Raw genomic sequence first — 19836 nt, forward strand, 5'->3', positions numbered from 1 at the left:
ATTATAAAATGGGACAATATGAGCCATGCTTGCGACATTTCCTACGAACTAATGATAATAGAATAATATTTTTTTGCTACACATTTAAACTCAATCATCGGTATTACAAATAGTCAACAACGTAAAGTCAACCTTATATAACGCTATGCCATGATTGAACTATGTCAAATCGAACTAATCAGAACGCATATTTGTCAAATTAGACATGGTTTTGTGGTGGCTAAGTGTTACATTAGGCTGAGTTTATAGTTACAAATGACATATAATGTACAAATTAAAGTACACCGAAACCCTTCATAGGTATATTATGTACAATGATGAATAATATAAAAAAGGAGATATATGACGATTACTGACTGATTTATGGCCAACAAAAAACAATTATAAATTTATCACAAATTGGATGGTGTCAAAACAAACCTATAATTGTCAATCATAAAAAGTGGAAGTTATTATTATTATGTAGGTAAGTATGTCAATTTATAATAATCTGACGAAAATAAACTATAAATGGCCCTTAGGATTTTAGTATAATAAATAGATACAAAATGAAATGAAATGTCAAAATTAATCAATAGGCAACACTCACAAATAACGATTGGGTAAAATAATTTACTAAATTAGAGTAGGTAATCTTTTTATGTCTAATTATTAAAAAAAATTAAGTCTGGGAAAAAGGCAAATAATGCACCGGCAGTGTTGCATAGAGAAGGAAAAGGAACACAGTAATAATTATTTTCCCGTAAAATTAAACTAGACATACTTTGTATGTGCTCGTTATCATACAATTAATTTATAAATGCTCTATTTATGTACTACTAACCCTCGGTTGGTGGTAACCAAATTAGGAAAATAAAGTTACTCGATATTTGGCACCAAAAAAAATGGAACGTTCACGAATCACACACATGAAACTGTACCACTACCACCAGTTTGACACTGACATAAACGCCATCGAGAACGTAATTTACTTTCTATGCATCTCGCTCGTACTCGCATATTAGGGCAAGCGAGATGTATAGAAAGTAAATTACGTTCTCGAAAGCGTTTATGTCAGTTTTGACACTGTCAATGACTCATGGTACGGGCTCTGCTTAGCATGTTTTGGCAAGAATAAAAAAAGTGTGTAAAAAAACTTACCGTAGATAAGTACTAATGTAAGGCGTAATTCATTCTTGCTTCTTATTTTTTAAAAGGCACTATGGTTTAGCTTTGCATTATTCTTGCCTAAACATGCTAGCTTTGTAACTGAGCCTTGAAAAGATCCAAGAAGTAAAACCATTTTTACTTGAGAATTTTTTCATTGCCCAAATATCAGAATATAAAATTCAGTAGAACCCACGCTGCGAATCGGCCTAACCTACTTTCTACTCACAGTTCGCACACAGGACCCTAAAGAGACTGGGTTCAGCAAATTAAAAGGGAAGCACTCAAAAAGAATTCATGAATGAAGTTATAATGAAGTTTCACTGGTTTCATAATAATATTTTTAGAATGCTACATGACACCGGCAACACTAAATGAAACCCCAGACTAGCGTCCTTTGAGCGTTGGCGTCTAGACAGCGCTATGGAAAATAGTGTCGCTGCGCAGTTGCGCCGACGTTGCGTCGAGTACCTAGCAACCATATAGTTTACAATACGCAGACGCTTGGAAGACGCTAGTGTGGGATCTCCCTAACACGTCAGATATATACAGGCCTGGGTCACATAATCTGAAAATCGATTCGGTATATCTAATTCTGTAACTTAATTCATATAAGCGACAGATATGGAAATCATCAAAACTTTAAAATGTCATCATTTGCCCTCGGTGGCAACACTGACGCGTAATTTTCTAGCAACAATTAAAGGACTCGCTATTATTAGAGAGATTCGCAAATAAATAAGACATCTTTATCAATGTCTCTTAGGGCCTTGTGCAACTGTTACATTCCGATTATAATCATCTCACAAAACACAGCCCTGCGATGGCCACAGATTAACATAATCCAACAGCACATCCCTTATCACAATAAGTAAATTGGACTCCGCCAAAAACATAATCCATTTAGTTGATAAACCTAAGAGGCGCCATATTGATTTTAAGGGCCACTCCACACTAGCGTCCTTTGAGCGTCGGCGTCTAGTAAGCGCTATGGAAAATGGCTTAGCTGCGCAGTTGCGCCAAAGTTGCGTCGAGCAGCGGCCATAGAGTTGACTAGACGCCGACGCTCGGGATACGCTAGTGTGGGATGGCCCTAACCGTCAGTATTGGCATGAAAACGTCTCCTTAAAAAGTTGGCAGATTATTTGGTCGCATATGGTACCCCTATGGAAGTGGAATAGTGCGTACCGATTGAGAGATACATAATATAAACAGACACTGCAACACTCCACCTTTGGTTGAGACTTGAGAGTTTCATGCGTCAAAGCGACTTGCACTAAATAAAATGTTGTTAGAATTGTGCTGAATTTAACACTGACAATCAGTCATACGGATACTAAGGATCTAAAGTGTGTATTCCTTAAAGTTATAAACACAGGACAATCTATTAGGAACGGTTTACGCTGCCATAATTCACAACCAAAAATTCGACTCCTTTGTCTTTACTTTCAGAAATAGGACATACTTTTTCTCTGTATGAATATGACTTTTGTAGAAAGTTTATTTTCTCTATATGAGTATATAACTCTTCTGTAAAGTTTAGAAACCTGACGCCTCCTAGGGTGTTGGTAAGGACATTAAATTTAGAAGTCGTCCGGATGCTCCATATTAGCGATTAGGTTCCTCTTCTCCTCTTTGCCGGGTTTTGTGTCGAGTAATGTTGGCCGTATTGTGCTTCTGGGCTCGAAACACGGCTGTAACAAAAGAGAAACGTAAATTAAACTATTTCTTTAATAAGGTGGTTTATTTAAGAAGCTAGAAGTTACTATTCTACTACTATACCTATAGTATAAAAGAAATACATTGGTTATAAAAGGCACCTCGCGATTGGACAAACTTTTCAACGAAACTTGTAGCTCTGACTTTATGAAAGCGACATAAATATTTTTTAACTTAATTTTGGGGACAGACTAAGCAGATGCGATAAAAAAAGCTGGTATCAACATTTCACTCAGAGCAGTGTTATTATAATATATCATTATGTCATTTATTTTACCATGTTGTGACTTGAATGAAAGCATGTACCTAAGTCACGAGCTCACAAGCATACCTACCAAAGGTTTTACAAGGTTATCTACAATTAATTATCAGCGGTTCGATCTATGTGTTTCTTCTTTTAGCATTGAAATACTGAATCTCTCACTAGCGTGATTTTTCGATAAAGAACTAGTATACAAAGGTACAGATACAGGGATTGCCTGTCTCGTGTTACTGAATGGTCTCATTTACGTTCGCCCGTTTACATAACGCTCGACAAGTTATTCCTCATTTATTTATCAGCCTTCGTAGTAATGTCAAATCAGCATTCAGTCTTAACAAAAAGTTCAATTTTGTTTATCGATAGAAACGCATAAATCGATTCTGTTCTGTATGTTAGTTGTTAGTACGCGTGACCCTTGGCAGTGAAGCAAAGTGATCAAAATTTTAACCTTAAATGACGACTGTTATTCGTTGTCGAGTGCTTGCTCGATTCTATTTACCTGTGTAGAAATGGTTACGTGGTACAAAATCATGATTAAATTGTATTTATCATTTGAATAGTATATTTTAGTTAGGTAATTAGGGTTCCAAACTTCCAACTACAATAACTAGTGAACTATAGCCTGACCAGTAATATATGATAATTGTCAAGAGGGCGCTGTTATTCTCATGTATAGGGTGACAATTCAGTGTAGTATGAAAAAATTAGTTCCAGTGAAATTCCGCAACATGGCGCACCCTCAATAGATCCTGGTTCACCTATATCTACATAGTCAAAATAAAATTCGTAATTTAGAAATGCATTTTTCTTGTTATAACCTAAAACAAAGTGTTAATTCTCAAAAAATATCCTAATACATACATCTTTGATTAAACAAAGACAATCAGGTTATAAAAAAAAAGCGTTAATGAGTAAATTACAATTTACACAGTATACCTATCATATCACATATCTGAACTGACACTGAATTTGACAATTATATTCATGCAACGTATTTAGTCAACATTTTTGCTATATAATCGATGTAGTTTTCTCATATCCTATTACAGAAACCGTAGGTTAAGTGAAATCGTACGATTTTGATGAATTTACTTGTTCAATGAATAATGTACTCTGACTCAATGGTTGAATTAACCTTCGTATATATGCGAGGATTGTACAAACTGCAAAATGCACACCCTTACATGCATTGATTGATACTTGTAGGATTTGGTTAAGAGTATTGCAACGAGCGTCAGATTTATCTAACATTTGAGACACAGAATTAAGTTTATTTTTACGAGGTAATATTATGGAGCCATGCCAAGATGACAATCGTACATCGACAAGCGTCAAACGAAAAGTAAAAATGTATCGGGAGGACAGATGCTACGGCAAGTCACATGACTATTTCCATACCTACATTATTGTTTCGATTAGCGTTTTCTATTAGCGAGTGTCATATTGGCTATGCCCGCTGGTGATCTTTTTTCTTCCCCCCAGACCAAGCCGAAAAATTCATCTGATAATATATGTAGGTAGTAGATTATCAGGTAGATTGATATACAATTATTGCCTATATTTTTTGACAAAGTGCGACTAACAATGCAATAATCAACTAAACATGAAACGGATTTAATTATTATGTAGTATTAGGTAGGTAAAGGTACCTACATGATAGTCGTATAACAATATGATCATACTCCAGTGCCAGAACAATCTTGTGTTATTGTTAATCGCATAAAAAAAACAAAGGACAGTAGAAATCGAGAGAAGGTTAATAAATAAAAAACTCTCACTAGCGTGATTTTTCGATAAAGAACTAGTATACAAAGGTACAGATACAGGGATTGCCTGTCTCGTGTTACTGAATGGTCTCATTTACGTTCGCCCGTTTACATAACGCTCGACAAGTTATTCCTCATTTATTTATCAGCCTTCGTAGTAATGTCAAATCAGCATTCAGTCTTAACAAAAAGTTCAATTTTGTTTATCGATAGAAACGCATAAATCGATTCTGTTCTGTATGTTAGTTGTTAGTACGCGTGACCCTTGGCAGTGAAGCAAAGTGATCAAAATTTTAACCTTAAATGACGACTGTTATTCGTTGTCGAGTGCTTGCTCGATTCTATTTACCTGTGTAGAAATGGTTACGTGGTACAAAATCATGATTAAATTGTATTTATCATTTGAATAGTATATTTTAGTTAGGTAATTAGGGTTCCAAACTTCCAACTACAATAACTAGTGAACTATAGCCTGACCAGTAATATATGATAATTGTCAAGAGGGCGCTGTTATTCTCATGTATAGGGTGACAATTCAGTGTAGTATGAAAAAATTAGTTCCAGTGAAATTCCGCAACATGGCGCACCCTCAATAGATCCTGGTTCACCTATATCTACATAGTCAAAATAAAATTCGTAATTTAGAAATGCATTTTTCTTGTTATAACCTAAAACAAAGTGTTAATTCTCAAAAAATATCCTAATACATACATCTTTGATTAAACAAAGACAATCAGGTTATAAAAAAAAAGCGTTAATGAGTAAATTACAATTTACACAGTATACCTATCATATCACATATCTGAACTGACACTGAATTTGACAATTATATTCATGCAACGTATTTAGTCAACATTTTTGCTATATAATCGATGTAGTTTTCTCATATCCTATTACAGAAACCGTAGGTTAAGTGAAATCGTACGATTTTGATGAATTTACTTGTTCAATGAATAATGTACTCTGACTCAATGGTTGAATTAACCTTCGTATATATGCGAGGATTGTACAAACTGCAAAATGCACACCCTTACATGCATTGATTGATACTTGTAGGATTTGGTTAAGAGTATTGCAACGAGCGTCAGATTTATCTAACATTTGAGACACAGAATTAAGTTTATTTTTACGAGGTAATATTATGGAGCCATGCCAAGATGACAATCGTACATCGACAAGCGTCAAACGAAAAGTAAAAATGTATCGGGAGGACAGATGCTACGGCAAGTCACATGACTATTTCCATACCTACATTATTGTTTCGATTAGCGTTTTCTATTAGCGAGTGTCATATTGGCTATGCCCGCTGGTGATCTTTTTTCTTCCCCCCAGACCAAGCCGAAAAATTCATCTGATAATATATGTAGGTAGTAGATTATCAGGTAGATTGATATACAATTATTGCCTATATTTTTTGACAAAGTGCGACTAACAATGCAATAATCAACTAAACATGAAACGGATTTAATTATTATGTAGTATTAGGTAGGTAAAGGTACCTACATGATAGTCGTATAACAATATGATCATACTCCAGTGCCAGAACAATCTTGTGTTATTGTTAATCGCATAAAAAAAACAAAGGACAGTAGAAATCGAGAGAAGGTTAATAAATATACGTACAGTAATAAAGTTACGTCAAATTGCATTAGGTAGGTATCGTCAAGTGGAGTAACTGGGGACAGGAGGGATAACATTAGACAAAGGAAATACTCCCCAATTTATATGAACGTGGCTGACATCAGTATACTCTTTACAATCTTTGCATTAGTATTTACAAGTCTTAGGATCAATTTTTCAACTAGCTATCACAGTCACAAAAATTGTTTGAAATTACCCCTCTGTCCGAGTTAGCACACTTGACGATACTTATATTTTGTCCTAGCCTCGATTTCAAAGACAGTTCAAGTACCTACTTTAATAAGAAATAGGGATTGTAAAGCTTTGGTTTCCTCCGAAAGCGGTGCCGTCATATAGCGGCCGTCTCCATACAAATACTACGACATCCATATTTCGCCGTATTATTTAGTATGGAGACGGCCGCTATATGACGGCACCGCTATCCTAGGAAAATTGATCTTTTGCTTACATCTAAAATGTGTATTATAATTACTTACAGTTTCGCAAATATTCATGTTGCAGCAGTTTTCAATGGTGATCTCGCACTGGTCGGGCCGCGCCGTCAGCGGCGTCACGTTCTTGTTCACTATGATTCGCTTCTTTATTCTGCAACAATACAAATGCTGTCAATGGAAACGTCAACAGAAGGCGCGTTTATGATCTTACTACTTGAGATGCGAGTCGCAAAATCGGTGGATAAATCTGTCACAGCTCACACACTACGAACGCTTTAAAACAGAGCAGTAGGCCAGGGGCCCATTACTCGAACGATATTAGTCTAATATTATTAGTGTGTTGTCATGGCAACCCATACGATTTGACAATGAACTAATAATATTAGTCTAATATCGTTCGAGAAATGGACCCCAGAAGGGGAGATTAGGAACGAACGTCACGTACCTTTTGGAATGTTAGAATTATAATTAGTACCTAAACTAAAAAGTAGTACAAAGAACTCTCGTATGTGTATACGATTATATATACGTATTTCGCTCAGACACAGTCAGAAAGGAACAGCTTGGCTCCTGCTCTACCGACCTTCTGTAAGTGGAGTAAGCATGTGTACAAACGCAAGATTTAGAAGTGAGAAAAGAGCTCGCAGACGGTCTTCCACACATTGGCCTTATCGGCGATGGTATAGGACATTCATTACACAGATTGCTTAAGTCCCACAGTAAGCTCGAGAAGGCTTGTGTTGTGGGTACTCAGACAACGATATAATACATAAGTAAATACATTAGAAAACATCCAAGACTCATTAACAAATATCTGTGCTCACACAAATAAATGCCCTTACCGGGATTCGAACCCAGGACCCTGGCTTCACAGGCAGATTCACTATCCACTAGGCCAGACTGGTCGTCGGTATAAGATCTTAGTATCGACTCTGGCCCACAGTCTTGTGAGTGTGTGACAGATTTTTATGATTCGTACAGCGACTCGCGGGTGCTCGCGGCTCGTTTAAACAATAGCTAATAGGTTTACGCTAAATTGACACTGAAACAGGCAGGCGATAATGCCGATAATCCATTTGATACACCCTTTTATTTTTAATCAGTTTGTGTATGATGTGAATTCTTAAAAGATTACAGTTCCTACCCAGTTACTTATGTAATTATATCTACGGTTACATTATCAATGCCATGCGTATAAATCGTTAACAACGCAATTTAATGCATCGTAGCCAATACATTCAGTAGGTGTATCTCCTCTACAATTTCCCAGACAGAATGTAACTATTTTGGATGTTGCATGCAAATAATGTAAATAATAATTTGACCACATCAATAATATCTACGCATAGCTAGCATGATCATATTTAAGTATAATTGAAATTTACTGAAAAATGCGGAATTTTATAATTATTCTAAAACCGTGTCGACATATTTGATTCGTAAAGATACGTAGGTAGCGTGTTTGTATCTAGGTAACTCATCATCATCATCCTCCTAGCGTTTGTCCCGTACTGTGACGGGGTCCGCTTTCCTACTTTTCTCCTTCCACTTCGCTTTATCCCGGACATCGGTTTCTGCCAACCCACAGGCGTTTATATCTTTGGCGATGACATTACGCCACCGCTGCCTTGGTTTGCCCCTCCTGTTCGGGCCTGGTAAGGCAAAGCTAATGACTCTGTTGCCTACGTATTTGTATCTAGGTAACTATGTTTACGTATAGAAATAACTGATAAGATTTTAAAATTATGCATGAGATACTCCGTATTTACCCTGACGTACGTAGTGACGTATTGGATTTCGAAGGGTCTAATGCTATGCTAAAGCTACGATTACACCACATTTAAAAGTGATTTGTTCAATTAGCATAATGGGTTATACCGAGAGTATATACGCAAAATAACTGGTTTTAGGGGACATTAAAATTAAGCGGGTGTGTACATTAATAAGTTCTTAGTTGTGTTACACACTATTGTTGTGTGGATCAGTTTTGTTTGTAAATTTGTATTAATTCTTAAACAATGTAACGCTTGGGATAGGTACCTACGCCTTATTTATTCCGAAGGTACCTGATAATCTCGTACCTTCTTAGGTTTAGGTTTAGGTTTAAAGATATTTATTCTCATAAAAGACATACAAGTCACTTACACGAGAACAGAGTTATAAAGTAAAAGTAATTATATCTACGGTAGCATACAAAGTCGCTTTACCTGCTTTAACCCTGCTGCTGTAAATTTGAACGGTGTTAGCCCCTAGTTTAGTGTTGTTTTTGACCTAAATAGATAGTTTAATAAAGGGTTATGTTAGTTATACTTTTTTTTTGGTAGGTATATTAGTTTAGTTTTGCCTACCAACCCGATGTTATGGATGATATAGAAATTCCTTTACATAGATGAACACCCAGTGAAATTAGAAGCAAATATGTAACATCAAGATATAATATTTCGATTCCAGACAATGTTCAACCAAACGTAAACAAATTAGTTAGCAGTCAAATTTAATAGTATTTATGTAATTATTGGGCCGTTCAAATATGAAGGGGTATAATGAAGGGAGAATCAAAATAACACAATTCTTGTGGTACCTATACCTAATAACTTGAACGGCCCAATAATCGATAAAATATCTACGGTTAAGTATGCCAATTTTATAAATCATGTTTTTAATATGACTACTTGTTATCATGCTTGCCACGCTTCGCTGAGCGGATATTCCCATCGCTTTACCAGAACATCGCCTCAAGCGATCCAGTAAAAGTAACAACTATTCATAAAGGCTCTTAGTGTAAGGCCTGAGTGGACGCTCGAGTTGGGCGTGCAGCGGGGCGGGGCGTGCGGCGTGCATGTTAAACAAATGCAAACGTATAGGAGCGGCCTTAGTGCACGCTGCTCAAATCCCTTGGGAGCTCGACGCCACGCTGCACTCCCCGCCGAACGCTCCGCTTCGAGCGTCCACTCAGGCCTTAAGCTGGAAACAAATTATCGGACGCGGCTGACGCGCGCGACATAAAAGTGTGCACAGTCAGGAACATCCAGCGCGCCAGATTTCTGTCGGATGTCCGAAGGCTCAAGGTTACGTCCACGGCTTACCTCCGATAGTTTGCACAGTTCAGTGTATATTCATTATCCAGATACCTATAAGTCGCGGCTGTGAGCCGCGTCCGTCAGCCGCGTCCGTCAGCCGCGTCCGATAATTTGTTTCCAGCTTTACACTTACAGGCCCCGTAGACAACATGCCAATCGCTAACGCTCCGTAGCGAACGAAACGCAACTGTCACTGTCACACTAATATAGAAGAGTTAAGTTCGGGACACACTTATCCCACGTACGCAACGTATGCAATGCATTATAAGTTATGACATCTGCACCCTAAATTTGTATGCTTAGAAACCATGAATCTAGTATAACTGGATTGGGCATGAGTGGTGGGGATAACTGACAGAACGGGATAGTCTTATGTATCTTTCAGTAGGAGTAGCAGCGAAAGCGCTATTATTGTTTGTCCTTGTCACAGTCTCACATCTTGTTTTATTTCCCACCGTAAATTGACCACCGTGATTGGTCGAATTCATTTGTTGCCCACCATAATGCGATGCTATGATTGGTCGAATTTATATGTTTTGTCCCTCACGGAGGCACGCGTAGACCACTTCTATAGGATGCTACCTTCTATGTTAGAAACATACTTGTCATACGTCAACGCAACGCATGACAAGTATGTTTCTAACCATACAACTTTCAGGGTTCAGATTGTCATAATGCATTGCATACGTTGCGTACGTGGGAACTGTGTCCCTGCCTAGAGAGACACAAAGCGATTCGATGGCGAAGCGATAGCGATTGTCACCTTGGCTAGGCCGCCAGGTTCACCTGAGGCGATGCGCTCTGTAAGTGTATAGCTAGCTATTTGAAACTGCAAACGGATGCACCCATTAGTTGAACACACAAACGATCACAAATGAAGGGCGTTTAAAAAGAACAATACCTATGGACTCGTTTGTGCCTCCAAATTATCGTATCCGTTAAAAGCACGGAAGTAACTTCGACTGCCGCTCCAAAGGCACCTGAATACGGGTAGACAATTTTATGAAGGCAATACCACTTTTACTGTTTCATAACAGTAGCAAAGTTAAGTGAACCGATCGCATGGAGGTAATATATTGCGGTTATTGTTTTTACACATGAACTGACAAAACCTTGAAGAATACCTTGAGAAGTACTTATTGTATATTGCGCGAAACGTAAATCGTTGCTATCGTTGTTAACTACAAAACAGATAAATTAAGGTAGGTAAGTATAAGGTAGGTAAATTTACGAAAACTGGTCTCAACTGTACTGAACAAAAATAAGGCATTTTTTTAACCCCACAGTCAAACTCATTGTTGAGTTTTGAGGGGCTATGGCTACCTATATTTAAGAGTAATAAATAAATATTATAGGACACTTTTTACACTAATTGACTAAGCCCCACAGTAAGCTCAAGAAGGCTTGTGTTGTGGATACTCAGACAACGATATATATAATATACAAATACTTAAATACATAGAAAACAACCATGACTCAGGAACAAATATCTGTGCTCATCACACAAATAAATGCCCTTACTGGGATTCGAACCCAGGACCGCGGCTTCACAGGCAGGGTCACTACCCACTAGGCCAGACCGGTCGTCACACTGTACTTTATTAATTAAATAAGTAAATAATAAATGTCAGTGCGCTTCTGTCTTAATCACAATCAAAATCATTTTATATTCTATTTTCTACTGTTTTTATTGACTTTGGAAAATATCGTTGAAAAAAGTTTACATTTTTAGTACATTAAGCGCGTCCCTGATTATGTCGAAGAACTCGAAGATATATTCCCTAGGTCAAAGTGAATTTAAAAAATTTCGTTGCTATAATTAATTACTTTACACAATAGTTTATTTCAGTTATTCGACCCATTTCGTGAATTTACCTGGCAAGCATCCCTATATGTACAACTAGCCTACAAAAACAAAAGCAGTATTAGGGGTCTATAACCGTGCAAAACGGTTCTATCCTCACCTCGGCCGCTTCTTCAAATGCAGGATTTTGGTCACCAGCACAGCGCAGACCAGGCACAGGAGCCCGCATAGGATCCCAAGCACCATGAGGATGGGGTCTCGGACCGAGTCCCAGCCTTCGTTGCAGGGGACGGTCACGAATTCGTCGCTGACTTCTGACAACGCGGACAGCTTTGTTGTTTTGTCTTTGGTGCAACTGAAAATTTTTGGCTTTAGTTAGGTTTATTTATTTTGCCTTATGCGGGAGTTAGTTACGCATTTTTTTTTAGGTATTGTTAGTTACGCATACTTTCTCTGCATTATCAAATTATCAAAAAACAATGTATGGATCATATTTATTTTGTATGTGGAAAGTCAACTGCAGAGACATCTGACGCCTTGTGTTGATTTTGTATGCAGGAGGGTCAGATATCTCTGGCATCAGAGATATCTGTAGCAAAAAAATTAAAACTACATTCATTTAACTGAAACAAACGTCCTCTGGCTTTGATACACTAACGCATACCTTTGTTAAAATTATCAACTATTGGGCCACACTGTAGGTAAGTATGATAATTGATAAATATCTGTAAGTTATCAACTGAACTCACTTGCAAGGCTCATTAACAGTAACATGTGGAGTCTCAACGGTTTTTTCGCAACGGTGGCCAGTGTGATCTCCGATACACGTGCACACTGGCGAGTTGGTCTCCACAGAACAGAGGCCGTTGTTCAGGCAGAAACCTTCGCACATGTCCACCTCGCAACGCGCTCCTGTGAAGCCTTTTGGACACCTGCAATAAAAGATTATAAAATGTAATTAGTGCTAATTTATTTGTTCGCATTCCCTACGTGAATCATTCGTATGGTTGACGAAATATAATTTGCCGGTGCAAAAGCTCGGCACGTGTTGTGTATACACGAAACATAATTCGCGCCAATTAGACATACCTACAAATTGTTCGAGAGATCGGCATCTCTCGAACAATTTGTCTCTTGTATGTCGAATTGGCGCAAATTATATTTCGTGTATACACAACACGTGCTGAGATTTTTTAGATAGGTAATTTCAATTAAGCGGATATTGTTATACGCTTCGCACAGTCAGAATCGTTCATACCTGCGCATTCGCAGTACAGTCGCCATCAGATATATCGGAGCGGCCAAGGTGTTCACAATATCTGAACACGCACTCTAACGCCCTGGCAATAGAGGCGTGTTCATATTTGTGAGCGCCTTAGCCGCTCCGATATATCTGATGGCGACTGTACATTAGATGGACTTGCAAAGAATGTTTAAAAAAGTGTGAATCTGGTTAGGTTTAAAATTTGGCAACAAATAATATTAAATTAGCAGAAAATAAATACCTGCAAGTGGGTTCCCCAATATTAGCGTCAAATGTGCATTCCCCCTGGAAGCAGAAGTTCTGACAAACAGAGGTCTCGCATCGGTCACCGATGTAACCAGGGGAGCACGTACACGCATCTTGCCCCTCGACCTTGCGGCCGTGCAAGCAGAACAACCCTGCGTCATGCGGCACGGCAAACGAGTGGTCGATAGCCGAAGTATTCTGCGACAGACGAAGTAAATTGCTGCACTCAGGAACTTTAGCAGCCTGATCCGATATTAAGTAATTAGCAACAATTCCAAAAGGAGTGGTCTTGAAATCAATCAAGTCCTCCGGTTCCGCGTTCTGCCGAGCATTCTTCGGCAATTTCCACACTTTCCTAAAGCCCCAGTCTACCCAATACAGACTGTCATTAGAGACGGTTAACGCATTTGGCTGATGTTCCGTGCCGCTGTGTAAAGTCCGTCTGCTTTCCGGCGTCCCATCCAAATCGGAACTCTCGATCGAATAGTGTATGCCTTCTTTATCATCAGCCCAGTAAAGTCTCTGCGTCTGTTGGTCCACAAATATGCTGGTTGGCAAATGAATGTTCGTAGATATAATAGTTTTTCTCTCCGAACCATCAAAACGAGCTCGTTCGATGGACGCGCCGTATGCTACGTTAGTGTTGGTCCAGTATATGTAGCCTCTACAACTGTCTACTGCTATAGCCCTTGGGAGTTGATCACCTAGGTTGATTAGGAGGTTTCCGTAGTCGCTATTTTTGGATCCCGGTTTCAGATCGATCCAGTAAATGCTTCTCTTTTGAAAATCGGTCCAGAAAAGAAGGCTCTGTACTGGATCGAAAGCGAGGCCCTGGATGTTTTCGGTCGGGCCCTTTCGGACGAGGGGCTGGTATTTCTTGGTGGCCAGGTTGTAGCTGAAGATGGAGGCGTTATCGTTCTGTTTGTCGACGAAGAGCAGCATGTTGTGAACGGCGTCGTAGGCCAGGGCGGTGAGGTCCCGCAGCCGACCGCTTTCAGACCCGGTTTTGTTGGAGCCTGTGTAGAACTCGAGCTGGTCTCCAGATGTGACAGCGATATCTGTAACAAAGAGACGCGATAAATTAGTCGAAGTCTAAGTTATTTTTCAGATAGATAGATCCATGAACCCCGCAAGATCATGTTTTGGTTTAAAAGAAGTCGTGTAGGTAGGTAGGTGTATTATGCTCATTGTGATGGCGGTCTTTGACATACTTAATACCTACTTACATGCACCTAACCAAAGTAAACCACTTGAAAGATAATGTGAAACGTGATTTGCATTTTACAATGCTTTCTGAATTACTCTACAGAATAGGTAGGTACTTGACATGAAAACATTTAGGTACCTATATTTGAGAACTTTGAGGTAGATACAATTATTTAATAAAACCATAAGTAAAAAAGAGTCTTTGAATGTAGAAAGTTGTTAACTAGTTATGTCCAACTTATTGCCATAAGCATTATTTGAATTATCCTACATGTAAAGTATGGGGAACCCTTTCCTTTTTGTTATACCTAATACGAACACCTTACCCCGTCGTATTATTAGGTATACTTTAATTAAAATACTTTTTTTTTAAATTGCCGTTGACAGTATAACCCACCGGTTTACTACAACATCCAAACCAAAGCAAATTAAAGTCCGTCGCTCTGCACAGCTTAAACAGTAAGTACTAACAAAGTGTTAGAGGAGCCTGAACCTAAATAGACGTCACGCGTCATATTTTCATAGGAATTTTACATTTATGGCCCTCCCACATTCTGTAACTGCAAAATCTGCACAGAGTTCTTACCTACTCTGACTACAAAATTTTTGTTTCTAAAGTCAGTGCGGAAAGAGGAGAGTCGTAGAATGTATGTGGCCGAATACATTCCACGACTCTTCTCCGAACAGACTCTATTCAGAACCTAATACTAATGATATAATGGTGAACGTAATAAATGCTAATAACACCTAGGAGTCTTAGGTCTTAGGTAAAAAATGCTAGTGCCAATATTTTCGTATGTTTGGCGGCGGTCGCGTCTCGTGACCACGACAAGGTGAATGCAGAGGTTAGTCACACCTTGCGTAACGCTATCAAAACGTCACGTATCAAATTTAATTGTGTTCAGGTTAAGTGAAAGAAATATCTTAATTATTCTATAATTCAATCGCTAGCGATACGATCGGTCTATCTATATGTATGTACCATTTCGTACTTTGTCACAGTGACAATCATATATGATGAATCTCTAGAGGCTTTCATATTAATCTATTGTAATTGTGAAAAGGTAACTGCTACAAAATGAAAGGCATTAAAATACGAGTGTATGTAGGTTTATGAAACAAATGAACGAACACAACAGTTTATTTTTATACTGGTCGTGCGGTTTTAGAAAGCATAATAGACAGTGTTGTGAATAACGCTTATTTTTAGGCTTAAAGACTCGAGCCTTCAAGACTTGTAAGTCTCGACTATATGTATTTGAGAATTGTATTTATTTATTTTACGCGTATGGATGCACTAGCTGTTGCCCGCGACTTCGTACGCGTGGATTTGTATATTGGTGGTTATAAATTCTACATTAGCTTAGAACATTATGCAGCAAAAGATAGCAGTAGGAACGGTTAATCATTTGTTAATTATTATACAACGCATGAGATTTGTCTTTCACAACCTGGCTACGAAGTTTCAAGCCCCTAACTGAATAAAATTGTTCTCGATATAATCTCTCTCAACCCCCAGAAGATTTTCAAGTCCACTATTTAATAAAATCTACTACCTAATTACCTATACCCTCCTCCAATTGAGGGGGGATTTAAATCTTCTCGGGCCCCGAGACTCGGGGCAGAGGTGTAGGGTTGGAGCCGGTCTAACTAGCTTTATTTGACGTTCTTATGAATGCGCTTATGCGCATTGTAACGTATGTCTACTTGAATAAACTATTTTTTATCTTTATCTTATCTTTATTTACGAAATTTGAAGTTCATAGCTTTAAATAAAATTTGAACCCTCTACCAACTCTCAACCCCTGTTTAAACTTTTAGGGGATGAATTTTTAAAAACGCTGCAATTACTTTTCTTGTATTGTAATAATATGCCTTTATACAACGATTCAAGTTCCGCACTCAAATAAATATTTTGGTTCCATACAAATTTTCGACCCCCGTTTCACCACCTTGGGGGATGCAAAGACTCTGAAATTAGTTTTCTTTTCTCTTAATAAATTACCTTTTTACGAAGCTTCAGCTTCAAATTCCTAGCTTTAAATAAAATTATAACCTATACAATCTTTCAACCCCTTTATAACCCTGTATATGAATATATGAATATGTGTATGTGTATATGAATTTTTAAAAACGCTGAAATTAGTTTTCTTGTGTTCTAATAATATGGCTTTATACAAAGATTTAAGTCCAGCACTCTCAAAAATATTTCATCTCCATACAAACTTTCAACCCCTTTTTCACCTCCTCGAGGGATGAATTTTTAAAAACGCTGAATAGGTTTTCTTGTTTTTTAATAAAATACGTTTTTACGAAGTTTCAAGTTCCTAGCTGTAAATAAAATTTGAACCCTATACAAACTTTCAACCCCTTTCGGACCCTTATAGGGGATGAATTTTTAAAAACGCTGAAATGACTTTTTACGTATTCTTATAATATGTCATTATACAAAGATTCAAGTCCCGCACTTACAAAAAATTTTGACCTCCATACAAATTTTCAACCCCCTTTTCACCACCTTAAATGTTGAATGTTGAAAAACGCTGACTTTAGTTTTCTTCTCTTTTAATGAAATAACTTTTTACGAAGTTACAAATTCGTAGCTTAAAATAAAATTTAAACCCTATACAATCTTTCAACCCCTTTTTAACCCTTTTAAGGCATGAATTTTTAACATACATACATACATACATACATATAACCACGCCTATTTCCCGGAGGGGTAGGCAGAGACCACGGATTTCCACTTGCTACGATCCTGACATACCTCTTTCGCTTCCGTTACTTTCATAATATTCCTCATACACGCTCGCCGGTTTAGGGTGCTCTTGACCTGGCCTTTCTTCAGGATTTCCCCGATCTGATCGAAGAATGAATTTTTAAAAACGCTGAAAACACTTTTCTTGAGTTTTAATAATATGGCTTTATACAAAGATTCAAGTCCTGCACTCTAAAAAATATTTCATCTCTATACAATCTTTCAACCCCTTTATAACCCTGTATATGAATATATGAATATGTGTATGTGTATATGAATTTTTAAAAACGCTGAAATTAGTTTTCTTGTGTTCTAATAATATGGCTTTATACAAAGATTTAAGTCCAGCCAGCCTATTATGGATAGCTTTATCCATCTTTATCCACGTGATAAAATAACTGTCACTGTTTAACACCGTGGGAAAGAAAGTGACGGACACCGTTTTATCACGCTGTCACGTAGACAAGAACGACCATCATATCCGTACTGCACTCTCAAAAATATTTCATCTCCATACAAACTTTCAACCCCTTTTTCACCACCTCGGGGGATGATTTTTTAAATACGCTGAAATGAGTTTTATTGTTTTTTAATTTAATACCTTTTTGCGAAGTTTCAAGGTCCTAGCTTAAAATAAAATTTGCACCTTAAGACAAAGTTTCATCCCCTTTTTTACTCCCTTATGGGTTGAATGTCCTAAAAAATCGCAATTCCTTTTTTTTGCAATCGGCTATTATGCCTTTCTAAAACGTTTCAAAGCATTTGTAATGGATTCAATCTTTGAAGCCCTTTTTAACCCTGTTAGGGGATGAATTTTTAAAAACGCTGAAATTACTTTTCCTGTCTTATAATAATATACCCATATACAAAGTTTAAAGTCCCACACTCACCAAAATATTTGATCTCCATACAAACTTTGAACCCCTATTTCACCTCCTTGGGGGATGAATTTTCGAAAACGCTGAAATTAGTTTTCTTATTTTTTTTATATAATACATTTTTACAAAGTTTCAAATTCCTAGCTTAAAATAAATCTTGAACCCCGTACAACCTTTCATCCCCTTTTTAAGCCTTTTAAGGGATGAATTTTTAAAAACGCTGGAATTACTTTTCTTGATTTGTAATAATATGGCTTTATACAAAGACTCAAGTCCCGCACTCTCAAAAATATTTTATCTCCGTACAAACTTTCAACCCCTTTTTCACCACCTCGGGGGATGAATTTTCGAAAAAGCTGAAATTAGTTTTCTTGTTTTTTAATTTAATACCTTTTTACGAAGTTTCAAGGTCCTAGCTTAAAATAAAATTTGCACCCCAGGACAAAGTTTCATCCCCTTTTTTACCCCCTTAGGGGTTGAATTGCCTAAAACGTCGCAATTACTTTTTTTTGTAATCGGCTATTATGCCTTTCTAAGAAGTTTCAAAGCATTTGTAATGGATTCAAACTGTTAGGGGATGAATTTTCAAAAACGCTCAAATTACTTTTCCTGTCTTATAATAATATACCCATATACAAAGTTTCAAGTCCCACACTCACAAAAATATTTGATCTCCATACAAACTTTCAACCCCTTTTTCACCACCTTGGGGGATGAATTTTCGAAAACGCTGAAATTAGTTTTCTTGTTTTTTAAAGTAAAGTAAAGTAAATTTTATTTGTAGAACACAGGTGATACAGGTCTTAAGTAAAAATAGGTGATTACAGAGCTCTGTGTTTTGCCTATTGGCGTACAAATGTTATAAAACTTAAGAACTATGGTTACTCTATGGTATATATTAATAAATTCTTACAATTAAATTAGCATGTTATCAGAAACAAAACAATTAACATTTAAGGTATTATTTATATGTACATCATATTAAAGATATAACATATCAATATATCAAATTTAACATTCAATTTTTTATATTAAGACATTATATTCATTACATATGAAGACTGGACAAGTTTTAATTGGGTGCTCTAAGTATCGGCAAGAAAATCATTTACTGAGTAGTAGCATTTATTTATTAAATATGATTTTAATTGTATTTTAAATTGATCAGTTGGCAGGGACTTTATATTATTTGGGATACTATTAAATTTTTTTTTAATATAATACATTTTTACAAAGTTTCAAATTCCTAGCTTAAAATAAAACTTGAACCCCATACAACCTTTCATCCCCTTTTTAACCCCCTTAGGGGGTGAATTTTTCAAAATCGCTTCTTATCTCTTGTACACTTTATAAATGCAACCTAGTGTGCAAATTTCAACTTTTTAGCTTTTGTAGTTTCGGCTCTGCGTTGATGAATCAGTCAGTCAGTCAGTCAGTCAGGACACTTGCATTTATATATATATATAGAAGAAATCGTCTTTGCCGCCTGTGAGGCGTTAAGCCTCGAGAGTCTTAAGGGTTCGAGTGTTTAAGCCTCAAAATGAGCGTTATTCACAACTAGGGCTTCCAAATACCGGACTTCTCACAATACCGATATTAATACCGAAACTGTCTTCATCAATACCGGGATCC

General features: G+C 37.2%; 1 protein-coding gene across 3 annotated transcripts in view; it reads right to left on the reverse strand.

The window, feature by feature from the left end:
- Nucleotides 1-2671: 2671 nt before the first annotated feature.
- LOC134651937 (protein cueball) overlaps nt 2672-19836 on the reverse strand; it is a 58129-nt gene continuing 40964 nt past the window's right edge. The window contains exons 2-7 of one of the 3 annotated variants that reach the window (XR_010097146.1): nt 13358-14420; nt 12602-12784; nt 12013-12207; nt 10950-11028; nt 7011-7119; nt 2824-2840 (exon numbers count right to left, since the gene is read on the reverse strand). Coding sequence is in view for 2 of the 3 variants with exons in the window: in XM_063507058.1 (XP_063363128.1) it covers nt 2730-2840; nt 7011-7119; nt 12013-12207; nt 12602-12784; nt 13358-14420 (1661 nt within the window). In the remaining variant the exon portion in view is untranslated. Of the gene's footprint in view, nt 2841-5142; nt 5243-7010; nt 7120-10949; nt 11029-12012; nt 12208-12601; nt 12785-13357; nt 14421-19836 lie in introns of those variants that run through there. The other 2 variants (XM_063507058.1, XM_063507059.1) reach the window with 2 other exon arrangements.

Source organism: Cydia amplana, chromosome 11 (assembly GCF_948474715.1).
Source record: "Cydia amplana chromosome 11, ilCydAmpl1.1, whole genome shotgun sequence".
In the NCBI taxonomy this organism is placed as follows: Eukaryota; Metazoa; Arthropoda; class Insecta; order Lepidoptera; family Tortricidae; genus Cydia; species Cydia amplana.